This window comes from Brassica napus, chromosome C9 (assembly GCF_020379485.1).
Source record: "Brassica napus cultivar Da-Ae chromosome C9, Da-Ae, whole genome shotgun sequence".
NCBI classification, from domain to species: domain Eukaryota; kingdom Viridiplantae; phylum Streptophyta; class Magnoliopsida; order Brassicales; family Brassicaceae; genus Brassica; species Brassica napus.
The window spans coordinates 17,493,488-17,519,212 of NC_063452.1; the positions used below are offsets into that span (position 1 = coordinate 17,493,488).

Consider the following 25,725-nt stretch of genomic DNA (forward strand, 5'->3'; position numbering starts at 1 on the left):
TTGAATTTCGAAATAGTATAATTCTAAAAACTTATTTTTTATTTTTTTAGATTTTTATTTATTTAAATATTTATTTATTTATAAATATAAAGAACAATGACATAAGAGTCTTTTGCCGCCTAATGAAGAAAATATTTTTGAAAATGTCCGTTTAGTGGTGGTAAAAATGAAAAGTGATAGCATGAAAGTGGTAAACATGTAATTTCCCGTCTTTTTTCTTCTCCTCCGGTTTGGGTTTTAGCTCTCCAGTTTCCTCCAAATCTTACACCCATCCCGGCCTCTAAGCCAAAGGAGGTTATTCTCACTGCCCACTAAGTGAAACGAGCCATTCAATCCGTTTTATCTTAAGTTCAAGTCGACCAATTGGTGATTCATGTTATAGAGTCAATATGACGAAGTATTAGAGATAAGATAAACTGATTCTTTGTTTATATCGTAAAGGATTCGTTACAAATGGCCGTTTTACCATAGTTAAGGGAACTAATCACATCATCAGCCAAGTGTTTCCCTAAATACATGGAATCCCCTAAACATTATTTATGTTTCATCATCACGTTCATTTTCATTAGAAAAGATGATATTGTTTACAAAAAATAATATTTATGAAGATAATTGTGACATAGACATTTACATTTAATATTTATTTAACTTCTTAGTAAACTTTTTAGAATATGGTAACAACCCATACATCATCAATAATCTAATATTAAAAATAGAAATATAATAATATATTAGAAATTTTGAAATATTATTTAATTATATTTTTATACTTATATAATTTTTATTACTAAAAATATTCTTCAAATTTTATGCAAATTTTTCAAATTATAATTTTCTAATCCTAATACATTATTTTCCTTTTAATATCTACAAGTTTTATAAATACTATTTATTTCAAAGTATAGTGTAAATTTAAAACTTTTGTTTCTGCACATGGTGCAAGAAAACACATAATTTGATTTTTACATGATTTGATATACTATTAGAAATGCTTATAAGTATAGGAAAAAATACCTAAGACCTTCAACAAAATTTAAAATATGTTGGAAATTTGTTTTTCAGATAACATAGACCAAATAATTAAAAAGAAATAAAATTTACAGTCAAACTGGGTTCCATTAGTAAAGATCTGTGAATCACGTATAGTCACCACGCCAATGCAATTTCTAAGAAGTTTGTTTTCTTCTGACCAGCAAAAATATATGTATAAAATTTGGAGTCAATATTCAAAGCTGAGACCGAATGTATAAATCAATTTAAATCAAGGATCTATAAATAACTATAGGAAATACAACAGATTATCTAAAATACCACTTTCAGTAAGTTCTTCTCTCTTTTCAACACAAAATGTCTGAACATGAAGGAAAAGATGTGAAGAAAGTCAGTGAAGGGCAATGGACCACCGGTTTATACGATTGCTTCTCCGAAGATATCCCTACATGTAATAACATTATTCAGCTTAATAACTATTTCCTATTTGTGTTTCAAAAAAATTAACTATTTCTTATTCAAATGGTTTAGTCATAACTATCTTTTTGCTTTTTGCTTGTATATATTGTTATAAAGGTTGTTTTACATGGTTTTGTCCTTGCGTTGCATTTGGGAGGATCGCTGAGATTCTTGACAAAGGCGAAACAGGTATGATCTTTTTTATACTACTATTATAGATTCTCACATCACTAATGAGATGAAACCTAATCCAAAACATGTAAACTGTATTTTGGGTTAAAATTTCTGGACCATTTAACACTTTTACAGAATTGTTGCCAAAAAATATTATATTATATAACTATGTATTTAAATAATTGTCAAATGGTTATTAGTTAAAATCTTATTATTTATAATAAATACGGGTTAAATGAATTTTACTATTCTGAATGAATAATCATTTTGAGAAAATGATGATTATTTTAAAAATGAAAGTGTGAGACATTTACGCCAAAAAACAATATACACTGCCGCTATTTTTACAGGGTTGATATCATTATCATATATCACTTTCAAACATCGTTGATTACGATAAGAAGTAAAAACTTTTTTTCTCATCATGATACCTATATATGCAATGTATTTGTATATGCAATACGTGTTAACAAATTGATTAATTAATGGATATTGAATTAAGGCCAAGGATTAGCTGGATTAATGGTGGTGGCAATGTCTCACATTGGATGTGGATGGTACTATGCTTCAACATACAGAGCCAAATTGAGGCGCCAATACTCCTTGCCCGAGGAGCCTTGCTCCGATGGCGCCATCCATTTCTTCTGCTGTTCATGTGCTCTTTCTCAAGAACACCGCGAACTCAAATATCGAGGTCTTGATCCCTCTCTAGGTAACCAATCTCTATTCTCTCCTCTTTTTAGCAATGATGCTATTTTAAAATTTAAAGGCACCAGTAATGATAGAGACTATATATACTTTCAGAAAAAATGAAAAATGAAAAATATAATATCTAGTTATATAAATTTGATTTTGCTTTTTAAAAATGAATTAGTATATAAATGTCATATATGTATTATGAGTTTCTTATAAAAGAAACTTTCATTGCTCTCTCTCTGTTACTTTTAGATACTTTTATTTATTCTAAGAATAAAACTTAGGTTCACCTTAGCCCCATCCCTTATTACCAATCAAAATGCCACCTAGATTAAAAATAAAATTTATTAAATTTTATTTAAAAAATCTGAAATAATTAGAAAAAAAATAATGACGCTAATTTTAATGATGCTAACGCCACTAACTAAACCGTAAATCCTAAATTCTAAACCCTAAACCTTAAATCTAAACCCTAAACCCTATACCCTAAATTCTAAACCCAAATTTTAAACCCAAATTCTAAACCCAAACTCTATGCTTTAAACCCAAATCCTAAACCCTAAACCAAAACCGTAAACCCTAAACCCAAACCCTAGAACCTAAACTCAAACCCTAGATCATAAACTCAAACATAGACTCAAAACCCAAACCTTAAACTCTAAAAGAAAAACATCACCATTAATTCAAACCTTTAGGGTATAGGATTTGGGTTAAGAGTTTACGATTTGAGTTTAGGGTCTAGGGATTGGGTTTGGGTATATGGTTTGAGTTTAGAATCTAGGGTTTGGATTAAAAATTTAGAGTCTAGGATTTGGATTTATGGTTTACGGTTTGGGTTTAAGATCTAGGATTTGGGTTTAGGATATAGGGTTTGGGTTTACGGTTTGGATTTAAGGTTTAAGATTTGGGTTTAAAGTATAGGGTTTGGGTTTAAGGTCTAGGGTTTAGGTTTAAAATTTTAGGGTTTAGATTTAAGGTTTAGGGTTTAAATTTAAGGTTTAAGGTTTAGAATTTGGATTTAGGGTTTAGTTAGTGGCGTTAGCGTCATTAAAATTGGCGTCATTATTTTTTTTTCAATTATTTCAGATTGTTTAAAAGAATGTAATTTATTTTATTAGTATTGTAGGTGGTATTTTGATTGGTAATAAGAAAATAAGTGAAATTCATCTTAATTCTAATTGTGAGGAAAGACTGCCAATAATAGTTGATTAAGGGTGCTTTTCAACACATAAAGCCACCACAAATAAATTGGACTAGGGAAGGCCATTGACATTCTTTAATTATTATTAAATTCTTGTTTGAAGAAATTCTGCAAACAAAAATACACTATTTACGAAGAAAACAAATAAACTAAACGACAAAGACTTTTTTTTTGTTAAAAAAAAGACTTATTTGTTTGTTTGCTAAGAACGACTAAGACAAGACTTTAATTAATCTTTTTTACAGAGACTACCACTTTAATAACATAGAAATAGAATATATCAGGAAATCAGCTGCTGCAAGTCATAGGAAATTTATATGTCTCGAGCGTGTATAATGATATAGTTGATTTATCGATTCGTAATTACATATTAAACAGACTGGAAAATACAGAACAATGGCTAGGGTAAATATTTTTATCATGTTAGTGTACAAATTCCAAGTAGTAAATTGCATGTACATTATATGCGAAATAATTAGCATATATATCTATTTTGGGTAGAAATTTCTATACCAAAGTTTAATTTCTAAATAATAGATCTAAATACTTTTAATTTTTTAATACTCCTTCTGTTTCAGAAAAAAAATATGTTTTAACATTTTCATACTTATTAATAAAACATATGAGATTTTAGTTACCAATACATTATTTTTCGTAGTTATCTATTTTTCACAAGTTTTAACCAATAAAATTTAACAAACACAATTATGTTTTTTGAAGTTTACAGTTTACAATTAGTTTATGCATTAATGAAATTGTAAAAAATATATCTTTTGAAACAATTTTTTTTTCTAAAACAAAGATATTTTAGAAGCGGAGAGAGTATATCATAACTTAATGAGTAAAAGCTATTGGTAATGGTTTGTAAAGACTCTTTTTGGCATCGTTTATAGACTCGTAAAAACAAATGTGATCTCGTATCCTAAAATCAATTATCAAAAGAAATCGAAGGTGTGAGAAAATTTTGATACTCCATAAGACTATATATAGTTAATTAGCTCATCTATTGATCAACAGAAACAAAATTTAGTTACTATTAGCAGTTTAACAATAATAAAAAAAAAAATTTTACTTTGGAAAAGGGTGGGAAGGAAACATTGAGAAACGAACATCGGACACTACTACGCCACCGTTCGTAACGTCAAGCATGGACCGCTGAAGAAACGAACGTCACAAATTAATGCAAGTAATGAAACTAGCATCGATAAATAAATAAATAATGGTTATATATAATTCGATGTTGCAAATATAATATTTTTTTAATGATAATTTTGTGTTATATCGTCTATGTGAATATCCTGTAATAAAAGAAGATTTGCAATCCTGTTTGCCTGTTTGGCTGTTTCAAAGTATATGTTGGCATCCCGACGCGGGTAAGATGGTGCTTTGATACTTGGTTTTTTTAAAAAGAATTTATATTTCATGATGAAAATTTTTATTCCCTCAGTTACAAAAAAAAAAAAAAAAAAAAAAAAAAATTATTCCCTCCGTTTATTAATAAGTGTCACTTTGACATTTTTCACACAGATTAAAAAAGTGAATGAAATGTATTTAAATTGTTATTAATTACACATATTTGATCAATAGTATTTGAAATAAATAAAATTATTTATAAAATCAATACAGTTTGTAATTAATTTTCATATGAAAATAAATATAATTTGCATTGAAATTCTAAAGTGACATTTGTAACAAGAAAAAAATGTTAGAATGACATGACAGTTATTATAAAACAGAGGAAGTAACTAATTAAGTTGATTGAAAGTGATAGAGATAATTGGCCACTAATTTGGAAAAGAGATGATAAATGTTTTCACACCAAAAAACCGCTGGCATAGTTGATTAAGTTAGCTATTATATCTAAGAAAATTTGCATAATTTTTTTTTTTTTTTTACAAAAGCTCTTCTATTACTCAAACTAGGGGCAGACCACCCTCAACGCAAGCGCGAGGATGTGTATGTTGTTGCATTGTCTCTAACTCTGCAAGAGAAACCGATGTTTGTGAAGGAAGTTGTTTTACTGAGATTTGAAGAAAATGAAGTTTTATGGGGTGTTTTGAACTGCGAGTTTTATTGTGTTGTTGTTGGAAGTTTGGTGTTGGAAAGAGCGACTGAAATGGATTGTTTTTTTGGTGGTATTTATTTGGGATAAATTTGCATGCTCCCAAGTCCCAACGATGACACGGTTAGTTTAAAGTTTTGCTGGACCGTGATAGGTCTGAAAAGTGTAATATCTGATGTTATATTGTAGAGTATTATATTGTAATGGTAGGAGTGACATGCCCATATTATTATTTTCAATATGCTAGGATTCGTCAAGGCTGCCATTATTATTTATAAATAAAGTTACTCGTCTCCGGGGGAGAGAGAGTTTGCAGAAAATGCAAGACGCTACCAAAGTTCAAAATGAAAAAAAAAACATAGGAAATTAGCAATAATAAAAGACACCAAAGCTAAGTGAGCGCTGGTGGTGACATTTTTTTTATCTTCTCAAACTCTGGAGTTGCTTTTTTTTATCTTCTCAAACGCAAACCTAGTGCCCCACCTAACAAAGCAAATCAATATGAGGATAGAAATAGAAAAAAAAAAAGAAATTGGATATAACTAATATGCAAATCAGTATGATTCAAGAATGATACAGATAACTCAAAATTATTAATTAGAAACGGAAAAAAAAAGAAAATACAAAGCAGTCAAACCATATACAGATGTAGCTAAAACAACAAATCATATTCAGAGGCAATTTAAAAGCGCATGTAAGAAGAGTGGATAAGTCCAGCCTTTTAACTATTGAGTACATAATCATACCTTCATTATTTGCTCGCAGCTAAAAACAAAAATCATCACGTAGATGACTGAAGAACAGACTTTCTCTTCTTTTTTTTAGAATCATCTTCTTGCCTTTGGGAATATCCTCTTCTCTCCTTCGTTCTCTTGTACTGCCTCCTTCTCAAACATCTATGTCACTTTCTTGCCACTGGAAATTAAATCACGGTAGTTGTCGCTGTTGCGTTCAGTAAGCAACTATGATGATGAAACGATCTTCAAGGAGACGAAGCAATAAGGTGGAATGTTTTCCAAGTGTAACAGGTAAGATGGAGAAGTTCACTGAGTCATATATGACAGAAGCGGTGGCCATGGAAACTTTCTTCAGATCTTTGACGTTGGTGTAGCTGACACGTCATCCATTTGCTCTTTTTTATCTGACCTACTACCAATAAGTTAAAAGATGATACATCTTGTAGTCTTAACAATCACAAAATAACAAAAAAAGACACCTTTGATCCGTAAATTAGATAACTTTCTTGTGTTCAGAACCATAAAGAGTAGAGAGCTGAGAAACATTACCAACGTCACATTCTGTGACTCACAGAGCGTAAAAGTTGACACCAGCCTCTCCTAGGTTCTCTGTTAAAGAACAAATTTAAAAAGTGAGTATTTTTTTTTGTGACTCTTAAAGTGAGTATTGAGTTCCAAACAATCAGATGAAACACAAATGAAGGAAACCCCGATATTAAGATGTATATTAATATAGTAGATACGGAGGTGATGGAAAAAGAGAAGCCAATGAGGAACTTGGATAATGGGTTTTCCTACGATTTGCATGTGGGCTTGCTTCTGAATCAAGAGGTGATGATTCCGATGATCCGCCTCCAGAACTTTTTGGATCGAGTCAGATACGCTCTTCCGCCAATCCACGTGTAAATAGCCGTCCCGGTCTAATCGACTAAGAAGTTCGTCTTTTCAGGATGAAGAAGACCACAAAATTAATTAATCGGCGTCTTCTTGCGAGACTGTCACTTGAGAGAGAGGGTTGGAAGCTTGCTGTAAATCTCTGACGGTGATTACTGGATTTGAGATGAAACGTTTCAGTTCTTATGATGAGGTTATATACAGGAAGGAATAACCGAAGTGTTAGGATTTCGAAGCATTAATCATCCCGGCATGCGCAGCCGGGGGGGGGGGGGGTTCACAAGGGGGGTCGCAGGTTTTACGGAAAAAAAAAATTTAAAATAAGCATAACCGATGACCTCGGCTCGTCCCGTCTCTCCCGCATGAACCCCTCTCTCCTAAAGTTCAACACTGTAGCGTGGACCCCACGTGTCGTGGCGGCCCGCGATTGGTCTGGTTTTTTTTTTTTTTTTTAATCAAAAAGAAAAAGAAAAAAAATTAATAATAAAAAATTGAAAAGATGAACCCCAAGGGGGGTTCACTGATGCTCTTGCTCTAAGAATGGAAGATGAAGATGTAGCAGAAGATTCACTGCTCCATAGAACATAAAGATAACGAAGAGAAGAGACCTTGGTTGTAAATATCTATTCTTAACCTTGTTGGGCCACAGGTTTTGTACGTAAACAAACATAAAAGTTAATCAACCAGCCCACTCCATAAATCAATACCCAAAAAGTAAAACACAACATGAAAGCCGCGAGATATAAGAGAACAGCAAAACACAACAGCGTATAATCAAGATCTTGAAGGTAATCGCGAGATATACACTGTTCTTTAAGCAAAACACAACCAGCCCACTCCATAAATATACGCTGAGTTCAAAACGCAAACACATTTTTCCAGTGGGTCCCGACACGCTTGCCTACGTGGATATCTTTATAATATAGATTTGAGGTGTACAAGATAATTTTACCAGAATAAAACAAATAATAAAACAGAGAACTCTACGAAAAAACCTCGTAGTTGTAGATAAAGAATCAGAAATTTCATTTCGCGCTCGCGAGATATAAGAGATCTTGAAGGCCGATTCTAAATTGCATTTAATTATGTTATAAAATTTCGCCATGCATGAGGCTCCTTTATTATTGCGATCAAGATCTTTGTTGTTTGTCCCAAAGCTCTGACATATCGAATGTTGGATCATGCTTTCCATAGTCCATCGACGTCTTAAGTTTCTAATTATGTATGCAAAGCAGTCTCTTGACGTCTTTAAGTTTCGCGTCCTTATAAGTTGAATTTTCCCGAAACTGTCCATCCAAACCATCCACATCTACTGAACTGAGGTGTAGAGGTCCAAGAGCCATCCAACATACAGATTTTACACAAGCTTAAGACTTGTGATTCCTCATTAAATTTTTCTTGCGGAGATAAAGGCATCTTTTCATTTGCATTGAACCAAGCTTGACATTCGTTCGACACGCTTGAACGGACTATTCACGACTCTACTGTCCCAACTTGTGAGTTTTATCATCGGTTTTCTTCCTATGAATTGAAATATTGGTAATTTTATAGCTGATTATTTGAAATAATTTCACTCTACTTTATCTGGTTCATTTTTATAGCGAATTTTTTCAAGAATTCCACAATTAAAAGAAAAAAACATGCACCATACATGTGATGATCATACGAAAATTATTAGGATAGCAATATGAGTTCATAATTGTTTCCTTTTTTGTCAAAAATAAATATGAGTTCATAACTATTTGTTTATCATATTTGTTAATATAAGATTTTCATACTAATAAAGTTTTATGTTATGTTAAATAAATATTGCATATTAGTAATTATAGTTGACTTAGATAAAACTTATGTTTTCGCATGACGTAGGTCATGGTAATGTTTTGGAAACATATACAAATATGCAAAAATTTTGTCCTCTATGTCAATAACTCTGTGTTTTGGTGTGTAGATGCTGCGTTTAAAAACACGGGATTGGAAAGGGCAAATAATTTGGGCAGGGATTTGGAGTGGTTCAAGGAACAAGGTTACGACATTCCCGAGCCAATGGCTCACTGTAAAACATATTCAAGGTATTTTAAGAATATAGCAGAGAATGATCCTCCAGCATTCATCTGTCACTTCTGCAACATCTACTTGCACATAGCGCCGGTCGCCGAAAGATTGAGACAATAGTAATAAAAACAGAACTATTCAATAAAATCCACAAGGAACTTCTTTTTAAAATGGTTTACATGCTGTGTAGGTATCAGAGATGATATTCGACAATAAAGAACTTGAATTCTATAAATAGGACGGCCACATTTCTAAATTGTTGAAGAAGGTGAGTAAAGAATTGAACAAAGTCTCTAAGGTATAGAATATAACATTATTGTGAGGAAAGAAAGTTTTAAAAGTTTGGTGCATTCTTATTCTTAAGCAGATTGTATGTTTAATGGGCAGTTGTGGACGAGAAAAGAGAAGAATCATTGTTTGGAAGAGATAGAGAAAGCGTTCAAGTTTTATGGGGAGCTTTTTCTTTCCTTGGTGTCCTGATTTGTAACTTCTAGTGGCGACATAATTGGTGGGAAGACTATTAATAGTAAGAACACTAAATCTTAAATAATTGGATTTTTTCTCTTTATTGCATAATAACATATGAAGTCTATGTGGTTACCGAAATGTAGGAACCTCACTTCCTTGGTTATTTCTTTTACATTTTGGATGTTTGTTCCAACTAAACTTCCATCATTCTATTATATTACCAAGAATAAATGCAGAAATTGAAAATTTTGCCTGTTGAAACATGTGTTTTCAGTTTTTTTTAAAGGTTATGATGTTGAAATTCAATGTTAAATATGGTGCATATGTGCATTTCCGAGTAACTTCCGATAAATTTATTTCACGGAATGATCGAATTATGAGAGCGAGTGATCGGTGAATCATCGCAAACACTATCATTGAGTGTATTCACATGTAATATTGAAGTTTGTTTGAATGTAAAATATTTATCTTATGCTTGAAAGGCATAAAATGGCATATATGAATTGTGGAGAATTTCTAACTAAGTTAAAGAGTTTTGGATGATTGTAGAAAGAGCAAACCCACACTAAACCATGAACGCATGCCAAGGTCGAGCCAAAAAGAACACGGGTCTTAGATTTGTTTTCGGTATCTTATCAATATATATTGAATTCAAGAAATAATTACACATAACGACACTTTTCAGAACTTGTTACATTTAAAGACACTTTATCCATGTGATACATTTTATCTCTTGTAACATTGCTCTATAGTCTTCCAACCTCTTCAACTACACTAACCATTTTTTCTCCCATCTCTCTTGGTCTTTTTTTTCATTGCTTTTTCAAATTTCTTCCTTTTCTTAAAAATATATTTTCTTTTACTTTATTTATTCTTCAGTTATCTTTTCATTTATAAATATTTATGTGTCAACTTAGACAATATTTTTTCATACTATTCACCGATAGTTTATCCACCAAGAACATGTTCACCCAAAGTTTATTCATAAAATACACATCAATCTCGCAACTATTAACTCAACATTTATGCCATAAGCACAGTCACCAAAAGGATATCCACCAAACACACATCAGCCATGTAACTCTTCATCCTTCTCATTTCTTTTTACAGATGAGATTTGGAAAGACCTAACTCAGAGTTACTGGGCACTAGCTATTCAAAAGACTGGAGCCGCATCCTAGAGTTGATCATTGGATTCTCTTTGGTTAAATTTCACGCTTCCACAATATATTATGTATGCTGGGAGAGACATAGAAGGCGACTGGCTAGACAAACATGGGGCCGATGCTACCTCAACAATGCATTGGTAAATAAGTTTACAATAGAATTTCATTTCTGGGGGGAAGTAGGTCGCAAACAACATGGAAGGCCCATGGCGATGTGGTTCGCGTGAGAGAAAAGTACTTAACTTTAAACCAAAACTGCAGTTATTATAAAAATATTGTTGCAGTGAATAAATTTTTACTTCAAATTTTACTTTTCTAATACTTTCATACGCTGGAAAAGGTCTTTTCAACATGAACTTAAGCATCATGCATTTTTCTTCATAGACTTTGTAATAGTCCATATTTCATAATGAACTAAATAATTATTTTTAAACTATACAAATTCTCAAAATCATGTTTATATATATACATTGGATGTCAAATATTAGTCAACCGTTAATTTATCAAAGCAATATCGTTTTAGATAACTTATGTATAATTAAAAATTTGTTACTTCTGTGACTCAAACGAGTGCACTGAAAGACAAACAAGAAACATCTTAACTGTTGTACCAAAATAACTTTCTTGTATTAATGGTGTAGACATTAAAATATATATATACATTTCAGTTTTATCAAATAAATGTTATCAAAATAATTTTGTTTTAGTTTGATCAAATAAATCTATAATTATTTCTATTTTTAAATTTAAATTTATGAATCCTTATTTTATAAATTTAAATTAATTATTATAATTTATATATTTATCTAAAATGTCGTCGTTATGATAAATTATTGGCTGACTAATAACACTTTTGACGGTTAATATATAAAGTATGATTTTGAGAGTTTCCATAGCTTTTTTGAATTTTGATTTAGTTTATTATAAAATATGCATTATTGCAAAGTTTATGAAAAAAAAAAGCACAATGCATAAAATTCATGTAGAAATGTTCATTTTCTCCTTCATATGGTTCATCTGAAATCTACAATAGATTCCTTTCAGATATCCGGATCATTTGTATGCACACATAATATCTCAGTTTTAAAAATATATATTTCAATTTATTTCTACATAAATCAGGTAAAATGTTTTAAGCATAGATCTCATAAGAGTCACAAGCCTGATAAGAAAATAACAAATTAAGAAAAAAAGAGTTGCCGTGGAATGACAAATGCCACCAAATCAAGAACGAGTGTGGATAAAACGTGTTCTCCACCCTCCAATCAAAATCTCTCCATTTCCACTTTAAGATTTCCATCCAATCAGAACCTCCAATTTCAACCCATCTTGTACAAAACCGGGTTGACCCGACCCAAACTCACCTTTTCAATCATATTCCCAACGATCTCCTTCTCTGTCTCTCTGCTTGCTCGATTCCTGAACTGGGAGAAGCAGCGAGATTGAGATTTGGAGTTTCCATGGCGGTCTCGAGTGCCTTCGTTGCTTGCCCAAAGCTCGAGACTTTACTCAATCACCATAAGCTCGAGACACCGTTGGGTCGTGCTCTTCCCAGTAACAACAGAAGCAGACGTGGTCTGATCCAGAGAGCCCGCTGCGAGCTATCTGCTTCTGATTCCGCGCCTAATGCCGCAAACATCTCAGCTCTCGAACAACTCAAGAACTCTGCAGCTGACAGTAAGTTTATGTTTTGGTCTGAAAACGACCGTTCATCGGTTTTGTCATTAAGTTTGATGTTCTAAGTCTCTGTTATGGTTTATTAGGATATACAAAGGAAAGGAGCAGTATTGTGGTGATTGGACTAAGCATTCACACAGCTCCTGTTGAGATGCGTGAGAAGCTCGCTATTCCTGAAGCTGAGTGGCCACGAGCTATTGCTGAATTGTGCGGTTTGAATCACATCGAAGAGGCTGCGGTACTCAGTACCTGTAACCGTATGGAGATTTATGTTTTGGCTCTGTCTCAGCACCGTGGAGTCAAAGAAGTCACTGAGTGGATGTCAAAGGTGTGCCTCTTTTTACTCCCCTGCGCTTTTTGTGGCACATTAGAGTTGTCTTTGTTAACCGAACACAAATAAGAATTGAAGTTATACGGTGCAGTTCTAATTGTAACAAAATCGTATAGATATATATAATCGTATAGATATATATACTAGTAAAACTCCGAATGTTTACAAACTGCACCAGTTAGTAGTAAAAAATATCTACATATACCGACCACACCATCCCGCATGTTGCCATTCAGACCCTAAGAGTGGTGCGGTGCAGTTCTATTCGTTACCATTTGGAGCCATATATTATCTTAGCTGTGTTACGATCAGTATCAAGTGTTGTTAAACGTTGTGTTTTTTTGTCAGACAAGTGGGATTCCGGTTTCGGAGATTTGTCAGCACCGTTTCCTGCTCTACAACAAGGACGCGACGCAGCATATATTCGAGGTCTCAGCTGGTCTTGACTCTCTCGTCCTAGGAGAAGGTCAGATCCTTGCGCAGGTGAAACAAGTTGTTAAAGTCGGCCAAGGAGTGAACGGCTTCGGGAGGAACATCAGCGGGCTGTTCAAACACGCCATAACCGTCGGGAAGCGTGTCAGAACAGAGACAAACATCGCCGCTGGAGCTGTTTCCGTGAGCTCAGCAGCTGTCGAGCTTGCTCTGATGAAGCTTCCGGAATCTTCACACGCCTCCGCTAGGATGCTGATCATCGGTGCGGGGAAGATGGGGAAGCTTGTGATAAAGCATTTGGTAGCGAAAGGGTGCACGAGAATGGTGGTGGTTAACAGAAGTGAAGAGAGAGTTATAGCTATCCGTGAGGAGATCCCAGGTGTTGAGATTTTGTATCGTCCTCTTGATGAGATGCTAGCTTCTGCTGCTGAGGCGGATGTTGTTTTCACCAGCACAGCCTCTGAGACGCCGTTGTTCTTGAAGGAGCACGTAGAGAGTCTCCCTCCAGCTTGTCCAGAGATCGGAGGAGTAAGGCTTTTTGTTGACATCTCTGTTCCGAGAAACGTCGGGTCTTGTGTCAATGAAGTGGACACCGCGCGGGTTTACAATGTGGACGACCTCAAGGAAGTGGTTGCTGCTAATAAAGAAGATAGGTTGAGGAAAGCTATGGAAGCTCAGACCATAATAGCAGAGGAATCAAACCAGTTTGAAGCATGGAGGGACTCGTTAGAGACGGTTCCTACCATCAAGAAGTTGAGAGCTTATGCAGAGAGAATCAGGATGGCCGAGCTGGAGAAGTGCATGTCCAAAATGGGAGATGACATCAACAAGAAAACGACGAGAGCTGTTGATGACTTAAGCAGAGGTATTGTGAACAGATTCTTGCATGGTCCAATGCAGCATTTGAGATGTGATGGGAGTGACAGTAGAACGCTGAGCGAGACCCTTGAGAACATGCATGCTTTGAACAGAATGTACGGTCTAGAGAAGGACATTTTGGAGGAGAAGCTAAAGGCCATGACATCAGGACAACAAAAGTAAAACATAAGAAAGATGTTCCATCTCTTTTGACATACAAAGATTACACCTTAAGCTGGGGATCTATATGATTCATTTAATTTGTCTACGAGAGACTGTTTCTTCAGCTAACATTATATATCGTCGAAGTGTTGTGAAGATAAGTGAGTTTTGTTGCATGTTTTGTGCTTCATAGACTCTTGAGTGTAACGGTATTGATCCATGTACCGTTTACTCATGTGTTATGTATAAACTTTGGTTCATACATCATGGGTTGATCGGATTGGACATTAAACAAATTATGACATAAAAACCTTATTTTTTCCATCGAACACATTCTTGAAAAAGGTGAACAGTATTGTTTTCACAGTTGAATTATTTTTACTTTTATCTTCCATATGGTTTTGAAAGCTTTCAAATCAACCATCGAATTGATACATGTCATTTTAATGTTTTTAGTCGTATACTTAAGGAAAACTTACATTTTTGTAATTTAAAGTCGTTTTAAAAAATTCAAAATATAACATCTAAGAAAAAATCTAACATATAAGAAAAATCTAACATATAAGGTGTCCTCATTTTTGTATTTTAAAGTCGTTTTAAAAAAAAACATATAAGGTTTCCTCATTTTTGTAATTTAAAGTCATTTTAAAAAATTCAAAATATAACATATAAGAAAAAATCTAATTTTTTATGATATGGTTAATGTGATTGTTTATTTTTTTTAATAATATAAAATTAAACAAAATGAAGAAGGATGCAAAAATTGTTATCAAATCTTTATTATTCATAATCATTAATTTTCATATATATGTAAATCATATTAAGTAATTCGTAGCTTTTATTTAGGGAACGAATACACACTTCTTATATTTTAGGTTAATATAATGTTCTCTAGTGGACATTAAATAAATTATGACATAAAAACCTTATTTTTTTCCTCGAACACAATTTTGAAAAAGTGAATAGTATTTTTTTCACAGTTGAATTATTTTGACTTTTAACTTACATATGGTTTTGAAAGCTTTCAAATCAACCATCGAACTGATACATGTCATTTTAATTTTTTTAGTCGTATACTTAAGGAAAACTTACATTTTTGTAATTTAAAGTTGTTTTAAGAAATTCAAAATATAACATATAAGAAAAAATCTAACATATAAGGTGTCCTCATTTTTGTATTTTAAAGTCATTTAAAAAAAAAATAACATATAAGGTTTCCTCATTTTTGTAATTTAAAGTCATTTTAAAAAATTCAAAATATAACATATAAGAAAAAATCTAATTTTTTATTATATGGTTAATGTGATTGTTTATTTTTTTAATAATATAAAATTAAACAAAAATGAAGAAGGATGCAAAAATTGTTATCAAATCTTTATTATTCATAATCATTAATTGTCATATATACGTAAATCATATTAGGTAATTTTGTATCTTTTATTTAAGGAAATAATACACACTTCTTATATTTTAGGTTAATATAATGTTCTCTAGTGGACATAAAACAAATTATGACATAAAAACCTTATTTTTTCCAGCGAACACATTCTTGAAAAAAGTGAACAGTATAGTTTTCACAGTTGAATTATTTTGACTTTTATCTTTCATATGGTTTTGAAAGCTTTCAAATCAACCATCGAATTGATACATGTCATTTTAATGTTTTTAGTCGTATACTTAAGGAAAACTTACATTTTTGTAATTTAAAGTCGTTTTAAAAAAATTCAAAATATAACATATAAGAAAATTCTAACATATAAGAAAAATATAACATATAAGGTGTCCTCATTTTTGTATTTTAAAGTCGTTTAAAAAAAATATAACATATAAAGGTTTCCTCTTTTTTGTAATTTAAAGTCATTTTAAAACATTCAAAATATAATTTATAAGAAAAAATCTAATTTTTTTATTATATGGTTAATGTGATTGTTTAAGTTTTTTTAATAAAATAAATTTAAACAAAAATGAAGAAGGATGCAAAAATTGTTATCAAATCTTTATTATTCATAATCATTAATTCCCGTATATATGTAAATTATATTAGGTAATTCCGTAGCTTTTATTTAAGGAAAGAATACACACTTCATATATTTTAGGTTAATATAATGTTCTCTAGTGTTATATAATTATGGAATAATGTGACACCATTAAATTAAACTATACTTTATATTAGATGCTCTAGAATTCTTTGAAATAGAATTTAGAAGGCATTTAGAGTGCCACCTAGGATTTGGGGTTTTTTTTAATTAATACAAAATTAAGGTTCTAATTTTTCAAATGCTTCTCAATTAATATATAGGGGATTTATGTTGGTTGATTTCGTCTGCCAAAGCATCTCTGTTGACGCAAACACCAATACCAGCAATGTTATGTTGCCTTTTTTTTTTTTTGACAAATCTTTGATTTGGTATTTCTTATCTTTTTACTTCGTCAAGTTTGAGTTTCCAAATTCACGCGAGGAGAAATTAATGACTAAAAGAAATTTTATTAAAGGGTAAAAATACATTTATACTTTAGGCTTAATTAATCTAGACTTAATATTTAGAGTTAAAAGTATAATTTCGAGTATAGGGTTTCAAATTTTAAAAAATGAATATTAAAATTTTCAAAATAAAAACTATTTTGATTATTTTTCTTATTGAATGTTATTTTTATGACAAAAACTTAAAAATGTCTATTTGAAAAAATTGTTCTTATAAGTTTCGTTTCAGTCTATAATCCTTCTGTATTCTGTATTTTAGTTAGAACATTTTGTATCTATCTACTCTATTAAATTAGAATTTTTTTATCGACTAGTTTCGGACTATCATTAAAGTTGTACCGGTCCAAATGATAGAATGATTGGAACTTTAATTAGTTGCAACAAACTTGGAAATGTAAAAGAAACAACCAAGGAAGCCAGGTTCCCATATTTTGGTAACCACATGGACTTCATATATTATTATGCAATAAAGAAAATATGTGAATGGAGACTTAGTACAATTATTTCTAATTTAATTTCACTCTTGATGGCCTTCCCACCCACCTACTTGTATTGCCACCGCAGGGTCATTACAAATCAGGGGACACCAAGGAACGAAGTAGGTGCCCATAACACTTGAACGCTTTCTCTGTCTCTTCTAAACAATGATTCTTCTCTTCTCTTGTCCACAACTGCCAATGCAAACATAAAATATGCTTAAGAAATCTACCATATTATATTTAATTTATTTCTTTACAGTATGTTCTATACCTCAGAGACTTTGTTCAATTCTTCACTCAGGTTCGTCAACAATTCGGAAATGTCGCCGTCCCATTTATAGAATTCGAGTTTTTTATTGTCGAGTATCCTCTCAGATACCTGCAAAACTTGTAAACCATTTTTAAAAGAAGTTCCTAGTGAGTATTTAGTGAATAGTGTTTTTTTATTACCTTTGACCCAATCATTCGACCACCACCAGCGCTATGTCCGAAGTAGATGTTGTAGAAATGACAGATGAATGCTGGTGGATCATTCTCTGCTATATCCTTTAGATACAGAGAATATGTTTTACAGTGAGCCTTTGGCTCAGAAAGCTCGTAACCTTGTTCCTTGAACCACTCCAAATCTTTGGCCAAATTATTTGCCCTTTCCAATCCTGTGTTTTTTAATGCCGCATCTACACACAAAAAGACACAGATTTTGCAGGATTACACAAGAAAGAGGACAAACTTTTGCATACTAGTATACATTTCTAATACATAACCATGACGTACGTCATGCGAAAGCATAAGATTTTTTTTTTTAAATAACTAAATTTCCTGACATGCAATATTTATGTAGCATAGAATACAAAAGTTTATTAGTGTGAAAATATTCTATCAACAACTACGACTACTTGAGTTAAAACTTAAAATATTATTCTAACTAATTTATCATATTCATTATGACATGAATGATGCAAACTGTTGAACAAATTCTCTAATAACTCCTTTGAATATATATATAAACACTATGGACCATATTATATATTTTTTCATATAGAAATATAAGCAATATTACAAAAAAAAGTTTTAAGAACAAAACTGAAAATATTTAATGATAAATTAATGATAGTTAACTATATATCAATTCAGATAAAATTTAAAAAAAATAAATAATAGCTAATTATTATGATTTAGTTATTTGTAAATATTTATATCCTGCAAGAATACGGAATAATCACCTAAATATGTAGTATCAATCTAAAAGAATCAGTTTAACATAGGGCTCTCACAAATAGAAGAAATTCAAGTATTGGTGCAGAAACTAGAAAACATTTTAAAATATTCTGAAATCGTCTAAAATGCTTTTAAAATGGAGGAAATCTAAGCCAAGTATTGTAATTGATAAATCCAAATATAATTTTGCATTTTGTAAGTAGTTTATTATATATATATATATATATATATATACAAGTTTTCACACGCTGATTTTTGCTAGTTTAAAAGATTTACATATGTTGTGCTAGATTTGGAAACAAAACAAATCTGTGTGATATTTTAAGTTACTTTTCTTTATTAATTTCTAGGGGCACTCATATATTATTTTATTGTTGTTAAATTTGATTTTTTTTATGTTATGTGGTTATCTTTATTTGTTTTGTTAAGAACATTATTTAATATTTTCATTGTTTTATATAGTAGTAGGTGATATGTCAATAAATTATGTATTTTTTTCAGTAATGTGTTGTTGTGTGTATTGTAATACTTGTTAATGGTGAAGTGAACCTCTGATGTAAATTATATTGAATTTCAATAACTTTGCATTTAGGCATTTGTTTCTTTTAAGATTAACGCTTTATGCGTCAAAATTGTATTTTTTTCTCATATGTTTGAACATTATTATTTTAACATGTTTTTTGCTCTCTCCCAATATTTTGACATTGGGCCATCACCATCTAAATGTATCGTTTACCTTTATGGTGTGCGGAGCTTTTTATCATCACCGGAAAAATACTCATCTCATGTTGTTGTTCTTCTTCGCCTTCTTCTCATGTGTGATTATCTGGTGTTTGTTGTAGAACGAATTTATGAGTTTCTAGTTGTGCGGTTGTTTTTCACAGCATTGTAAGATGTTCCGGTCAATGTTGGTTGTTCCTCTTCTTCCTTAGATTTTGACTGATGTTAGGAACTACATTTCCTTGGATTAGATCAGAGTTTAGTCGTCTTTGATGTTGTCTTCCTCTTCGTTGGCTTCCCGCCTTTTGACTTGGTTTCTTTGTCGAGTCAATTCATTCTTCCAGTTCTGAAAGACTAGTTATGTCGCAGAGCTGCAGTTTTTCTTTTTCTTGTTTTTCGCATACAAGTTGTTGATGTAATAGAAAGCGATCACACCCGATGAATCAAGTAAGGAGGATCTTGCTTTGATTTCTCACAGAAAAAAAGAAGATACAGGTCGAAGAAGATGAACTATGAGTTGACTGCATTAATTAGCTGCATGCTTCTTGCGTGAAAAAGGTGCTTGCTTTATGAGACTGAATGAAACTTTCTTTCTTCGAGAGGGGCTGTGTAACTGCTCTAAATAACACTATTTGTTGAGTCAACTGGCAACTGGGATTGCAACAGATCTAGTGGTTCTCCTATTCTATGGTCTTCCTGCGGAGAGAATAAGAATAGAAAGCAGAAGCTCGCCCGTGGGCGAATGATAAGGGATGATTCTTCTAAGATACGAACTTGCGGAAGGAATGAAAAGGTATTCGACTCTCAATTCAATAGAAGTCCAACCAAAGAGGTGAATATAAATTTCATGTAGTAAGATGAGTAGTTATAAACCCTGTCGACCACCCCCCATGGAGGTGGTCACCTAATTTGTTACGTCAGCTCGATCGTCCATGCTTGTCTTGGTTTTCAAGATCTGGTTTCTGGTGTTCAGATTCATATGCTCTTTTTCATAACTCGAGGACGGCTCAACGGTTTGCTGATTTATTTTCTTCTCACATTCCCTCTCTGTTCTCTCATCTCGTTACATATTTCTTCACTGCTCGTGTCTCTGGTGGTTCTCCCTTTCGCCATTTTTGCCACTCCATGTTTGGATATAGTTTTCCTCTGTGTATGCTATGTGATCTTGTAAGGTTGTTTCTGGTCTCAAGTTTAGGCTTTTGTTTCTCAGTTGTTGGCTTCCATTCTCCCTTTTTCAGGTTGTTTCTCTTCTTCCCTTGCTTCCCTTGGTATAGGTAAGCGTAGTTAGTCTTTTGGAGTTTTGGTCGCTTCTATCTAGAGCTTTGTGGTTCTTCGCAGGCATATGGGTGTCTTGTATGTGTTTGTTTAGTTTGTGAGGTGCTTCTTATCTCTTAGCTAGTGGTTGTGCTTCCGGTGCTTTAGGCATGTGTCTTTCTGTTTCGTGTGACTTTGGGCTTCTTCTTAGTTCTTTGCATTGGTGTTTTGATCGCGTTCCTTCGTGTTTGGGGATTTCTTTGTTTAAGATTGGTATATTTATAAGCTTTTCTGACCTCTACTTGTTTTGCTCAAGACACTCTATGTCAGGTGAGATAAATTAGTCTTTGGTTTTCAATCCTTTCATCTCAGGACTTTTATTTAGTTAGTGTTACCATGATATTTTATTTTTCTGCAATTATTGAGGTTTTAGGTTTAAATTATGTGTTGTGCTCTAATTTCTTCTTCTTAGTGTGGTTGTTTTATGATTTTTAATAGTAAAATAAATATATAATTTGTAAATAAAATAATAGAAAGTTATAAAAATAATAAAATAGTGAAAAATTATGTTATTTCTAGCTGTGAATAAATAAAATAAATATATTTTAAATATTTAATGACCAATAAAATAAATTATCAAACTTTATATTATGATAGTTAATGCGAGAAAGATTAAATCATGCACAATTAGAAAGTGTAGGATCAAATTGCACTAATCTAAAAAAGAAGAATCTAAAATATAAAAAGAATTAAAATATGAAAACACAGTGTAAATAAACCCCTTTCTACATGCTATAAGAAAAGAAAAAAAAATCTACTTATATATAGATATAGATTTGGTTCTTTTTTTAAATTTAGTTTGCGCACACCTTGTTATTTAATATGTAGAATAATAATTTAAATTATCGCTTCACGTATACGCTATAAACTTTTTTTGAAACTTAAAACCTAAAACTTTTTTTTTTTTTGATTAACCTGGGGGTATCCCAGGCCCATGGAGAGGCCCAGACTAATCCCCAAGGGGAGGTGCAGCCCACGGATAGACCCTCTCTCCGGGTATTCAAATGAGCCCTGAAGCATAGGCCCATATCCGTGTAAGGTGACCAGGATAACTGTGACTTAGTTTCGCGCAGCAGGTGGATCGAACCTGAAACGTGTTGGCGTCTCAGTCCCGTCTCTTTACCACTCGACCACAATCATCCGGTCAATATAACCTAAAACTTACTATCGAAGATATGTCTCAAACCAAGGTGTCTCAAAACTTTAAACTATTTTCTTAATTAGGCCAATCATGTGCATTCGGGTTTTTTTTTTATTTAGGTGCAGATCGATTCCCATCAAATCCGGATCCTTCCACTCTTATAAAGATCTGGATCCATATAGGTATTTGTAAAGTTTTGGTCAATTTCAGATTTGATTCTTATCTTTTCAGATCTAAGCTTTTAGAACCGCTAATTACCCCAAAACTTTTAGTTATAGTTTGTTTGGGTATTATTACGTACCCAAAGTAGCTGAACTATACGCAAAGACCCGAAAAATACATGAACCCCAAAAAGTTAATTAAATACCCAAAATTACCAAAATACCTATAAAACATATAAAGATCCAAAATTTTATCTGAAAATCTAAAACTATATCTGAAAATTTGAATCCAAAATTCAAAAATATATGTAATACCAAAAATTACCTAATACATATAAAATGTTTGAATTATTCGGGTTCCAATCGGATTTTGGATAGGATTTGGAACCGAACCGAGAACCGAGATCCATAGATCTAAATAAAAATAACCAATTGGTTGAAATGTATATACCCAAAGCCGATCCAAGCTAATTTTGTTTTAGATTGATCTAGTTTAAATTTTTGAGTCCAAGTAAAATGTCCATGCCTACTCTTAATTATGTCCAAGTTGAAAACGATTACAATTGAACCAGATCTGAAAGAGTGAAACATGTTTTAAAAATAGCTATAAAACTTACCAATATTTCAATTCATAAGAAGGAAACTGACTAGAAAACTCACAAGTTGGGACGGTAGAGTCGTGAATAATCCCTTCAAGAGTGTCGAACACAAGTTTATTTTCCACTAGAAACTTCAAGTACCCTTCCACTGTGAACTCCCACGTAGCCACAGGACTGTCTTGGGGAGCTTTGGACTCTCTTTTTCCTTCTTTTGACTGGGTTCTCGGGTGCATTTTCATCGCTACGGACCTCATCTCCTCCACAAACCCCTTCGGTTCTCCTGGGTACCTTTTGTTAGGTATCTCCCCAGCTGCAGCATTCACCACCAAAGTCCGATCTTCGTTTGCTATTTGGACAAGATGGTGTCGACGAGTGGCTATGGTTAGGGGATAGCTAACCCTCGCCGTCCTAGCTTTCAGACCAGCATAGCTCTCGCAGTCGAGTCTTGGACTCGCAGGGAAGCGGAAAGTTACAGTAAATCTTACTGTAGTCATGAGTTTACAATACACAAATCAAAATTGAGATCCGAAATTAAGGGGTTGCAGGAGAAAGCCAAAGGAGTTGTTTGTATATATGTACTACTCCTGCATTAAATCTTAAGTTTATATAAATGTATAGTCTTTCATTAAGTCTTTGAATAATAGACTTTATATATCTAGTTGACAAAAAAAGACTATAGATCTAGTCAATGGCTTACGACGAAGACGGCTTTGTATTATTTATAGTGCGGTTTTCGACAATTTATAAACCACGCTACCTGCGCCACATCAGAATATAAAAGAGAACTGAGTCTGATGTATAAAGCACGTTCAATATCAGGAAAAAAATGACCAGTAAATGAAAATTTAAGTTAACTCCTTACGTATAAATCAATAGATCGAATAAGAAAAAATCGAAACGATGATTTCTTTTGGTGGCCTGATGAATGCGTGTATACATGTTTCTAGAAAGCAAAACCCTTGACTGCGGCACGATAACTGTCTTTGTTGCATGGAAACAACTACTCCATGCAAAAGAGGGAGTTGATTAAGTGATAAAAGTTTGATAAGAGAGTTTTGAAACAATTGTTTTGGGCAATTTGGTCAGAGCATCGTTATCCCAGCAATCATAAAAATTGCTTAAATTTTTTTTTTTTTTCTGTCCGAATAAAAAAATTAAAAAGTGCTTATTTTGCATGCGGAAGAGATGTTGCTTGTGTTTTTGGTGGAGCCCCAAGCCATAAACAACCCTTTTTTAAGAGGGATAATGATGCTCTCATAAGTCCCACCTAAAAATGTAGTATTTTCTAGGTCAAATTTTAATAAAGATTTTTGAATCTGTCCACATCTTTATTATTGGGATTTTGATCAAATATTTGATATTAATCAGTAACATATTTATCATTTAATTTTTACAAAAAAAACATATTTATTATTTTATCAAATTTTTGCTCCTCGCTTATTAGTGGCTCAGGGTTTACACTTGGAGTGTAAAAATCCTGACTCGTAAATTAAGAGTCTATAAAAAAAGCATACACGGATACACCAAGGGTCCTTAACAAAAGGAATAAGCATTATCAAAGCGGAAGGTTCAGGACAAATTTAAGCAGGAAATTCAGATTCACACATAGCGAATCAAAACAGAAACAAGATTTATTCTTAACTTAACAAGTGGAACTAAAATGAGAAAAGGAGTCAACTTCTGTTATATAAAAGAAACATATAATGGATCCATCATCACCACTCGGAACAAGAACCGGTCACTTACCATTCAAGCAAACCGGAGCCCTTCAATTTCTCTACCATCAATCCATCGATTCGAGCTGCCATCTCCGGAGTCAGATAGTTCTGCCAATCTCCGATCTCACCCTTCCTGAAAAACGCACTATTCGCAAAACTAGAAGGACGGTTCTCCATATTCTTCTCCCCTTGGTTGGATTCAAGATTCTTCAACGTATCGAAACTGCAAAGATTCACAACTTTATCAACAATCCCTTCCTTCTCTTCCTCAGCTGTGAATCCATAACCCATAAACTCAGCCAATCTCTTCACATACAGCAAAGGATCAGCTCTCATTTTCTCATACTTGAGGAACAATATTTGATCTGGATTCTCTTGGTAAGCTTTCCAGTACGTCAAGACATGGTCAAGATACGGACCGTTGCTAGATAAACCTCGACAGAACATATCAAAAGACTCCTCAAGACTATTGAGAGGGCCATCGTGTGTCTTTTGCTTTTGATAGAAAATCCACATGGAGATGAAAGTGTCTTTAGGGTCTCTCCAGATGTAAACCATCTTACAACCAGATCTTGCAACCGACTCGGGTAATAATCCGTGCGGGAGATGAGTGGCAAACAGAGTGTTCTCTTTGTCTTTGAGAGCATCAACGTTTGGGAAGAAAGCGAATTCGATCTCAATATAAGGAACAAGCTCGTGAGGGTTACGTTTTAAGAGAGGGTTTGTGGAATCGTTGAAGCGAGATCGATTTGAGATGGCAAAAGTGAGGGCTTTGAGCCAAGTTGTACCTGTCTTTGGGTAGCTACAGAGGAGTAAGTCAGTAGGTCGTGCTTGGAAGAACTCTTGCGCGTACATGCAGCCTTCAATGCGAGGCTGCATCAGCCAGTGACCACCGTACTGGATCAAGGGATTTTTTGGTCTCCAGCCTTTCTCGTGAGGAAAAGAGGCGATGAGTTCTTTGTACCGTTTTTGATTCTTCTCGAACTCTGTTGATTCTGTCACGGTCTCTTCTTGGTTCGGTAAGGTAGTGTCGGTTACAGTTAATAAACCCATTGGAATTTGGAGATAAAGAATGATGATTTGAGGGAAAATACCAGAAGCTAAGGGGAGGTGATAATTTTCGGAGAGTTTCTAGAGAGAAGCTGGAGAAGAGGCAATTGGTAGGAATGAAGATGGTGATGACAGCGTTGATTACAGCTTTGGTATATATTTAAAAGAACAAAACTTATGTGGGCCCCTAGGGTGAACCTTTAAATTCACCCCACCCTTTATGACCAATGAAAGTAGCACATAGATTATTAATTAAAAAACATTAAATTAAATAAAAAATAGCTACAAAAAATAAAAACGCTAATTTTAATGACGCTAACGCTTTCAGCGAAACCCTAAACCCTAAATCTTAAATTCTAAACCATATACCCTAAATTTTAAACCCAAATCCAAACCCCTAAACCTAAACCCTATATCCTAAACCCTAATCCTAGATCCTAAACCCAAATTATATACCTTAAACCCAAAAATAGACTATAAACCT

At 33.0% G+C, this 25,725-nt stretch overlaps 4 protein-coding genes and 1 long non-coding RNA gene across 6 annotated transcripts; 2 read left to right on the forward strand and 3 right to left on the reverse strand.

Moving 5' to 3' along the window:
• Positions 1-1,139: 1,139 nt before the first annotated feature.
• LOC106436732 (protein PLANT CADMIUM RESISTANCE 9) lies at positions 1,140-5,786 on the forward strand. Its single transcript, XM_013877683.3, has 4 exons — positions 1,140-1,441; positions 1,567-1,638; positions 2,126-2,335; positions 4,603-5,786. Exons 1-4 carry the CDS (start codon positions 1,348-1,350, stop codon positions 4,677-4,679), a joined length of 453 nt encoding a protein of 150 aa, XP_013733137.1. The 5' UTR covers positions 1,140-1,347; the 3' UTR covers positions 4,680-5,786.
• A 59-nt stretch (positions 5,787-5,845) lies between these two features.
• LOC106436730 lies at positions 5,846-8,239 on the reverse strand. Of its 2 annotated transcripts, XR_001287173.3 has the most exons (4): positions 7,118-8,239; positions 6,869-6,928; positions 6,329-6,728; positions 5,846-6,065 (listed from the first exon to the last, which is right to left on the reverse strand). It is a non-coding gene; the product is annotated as an uncharacterized LOC106436730 (long non-coding RNA). The 2 variants fall into 2 exon arrangements; XR_007329383.1 differs by lacking the exon at positions 5,846-6,065 and having other exon boundaries at positions 6,157-6,728.
• Positions 8,240-12,082: 3,843 nt separating this feature from the next.
• LOC106436733 (glutamyl-tRNA reductase 1, chloroplastic) lies at positions 12,083-14,683 on the forward strand. Its single transcript, XM_013877684.3, has 3 exons — positions 12,083-12,576; positions 12,663-12,904; positions 13,256-14,683. The coding sequence occupies exons 1-3, from the start codon at positions 12,360-12,362 to the stop codon at positions 14,378-14,380; spliced, it is 1,584 nt and encodes a 527-aa protein (XP_013733138.1). The 5' UTR covers positions 12,083-12,359; the 3' UTR covers positions 14,381-14,683.
• A 2,506-nt stretch (positions 14,684-17,189) lies between these two features.
• Positions 17,190-23,840, reverse strand: LOC106436728 (heme oxygenase 4, chloroplastic-like). The gene is made up of 4 exons (XM_013877682.3): positions 22,535-23,840; positions 17,771-17,997; positions 17,592-17,699; positions 17,190-17,512 (listed from the first exon to the last, which is right to left on the reverse strand). The coding sequence occupies exons 1-4, from the start codon at positions 22,965-22,967 to the stop codon at positions 17,411-17,413; spliced, it is 870 nt and encodes a 289-aa protein (XP_013733136.1). The 5' UTR covers positions 22,968-23,840; the 3' UTR covers positions 17,190-17,410.
• Positions 23,841-23,992: 152 nt separating this feature from the next.
• LOC106436726 (cytosolic sulfotransferase 18) lies at positions 23,993-25,390 on the reverse strand. Its single transcript, XM_013877681.3, has one exon. It carries the CDS (start codon positions 25,242-25,244, stop codon positions 24,216-24,218), a length of 1,029 nt encoding a protein of 342 aa, XP_013733135.1. The 5' UTR covers positions 25,245-25,390; the 3' UTR covers positions 23,993-24,215.
• Between the last annotated feature and the right edge of the window lie 335 nt (positions 25,391-25,725).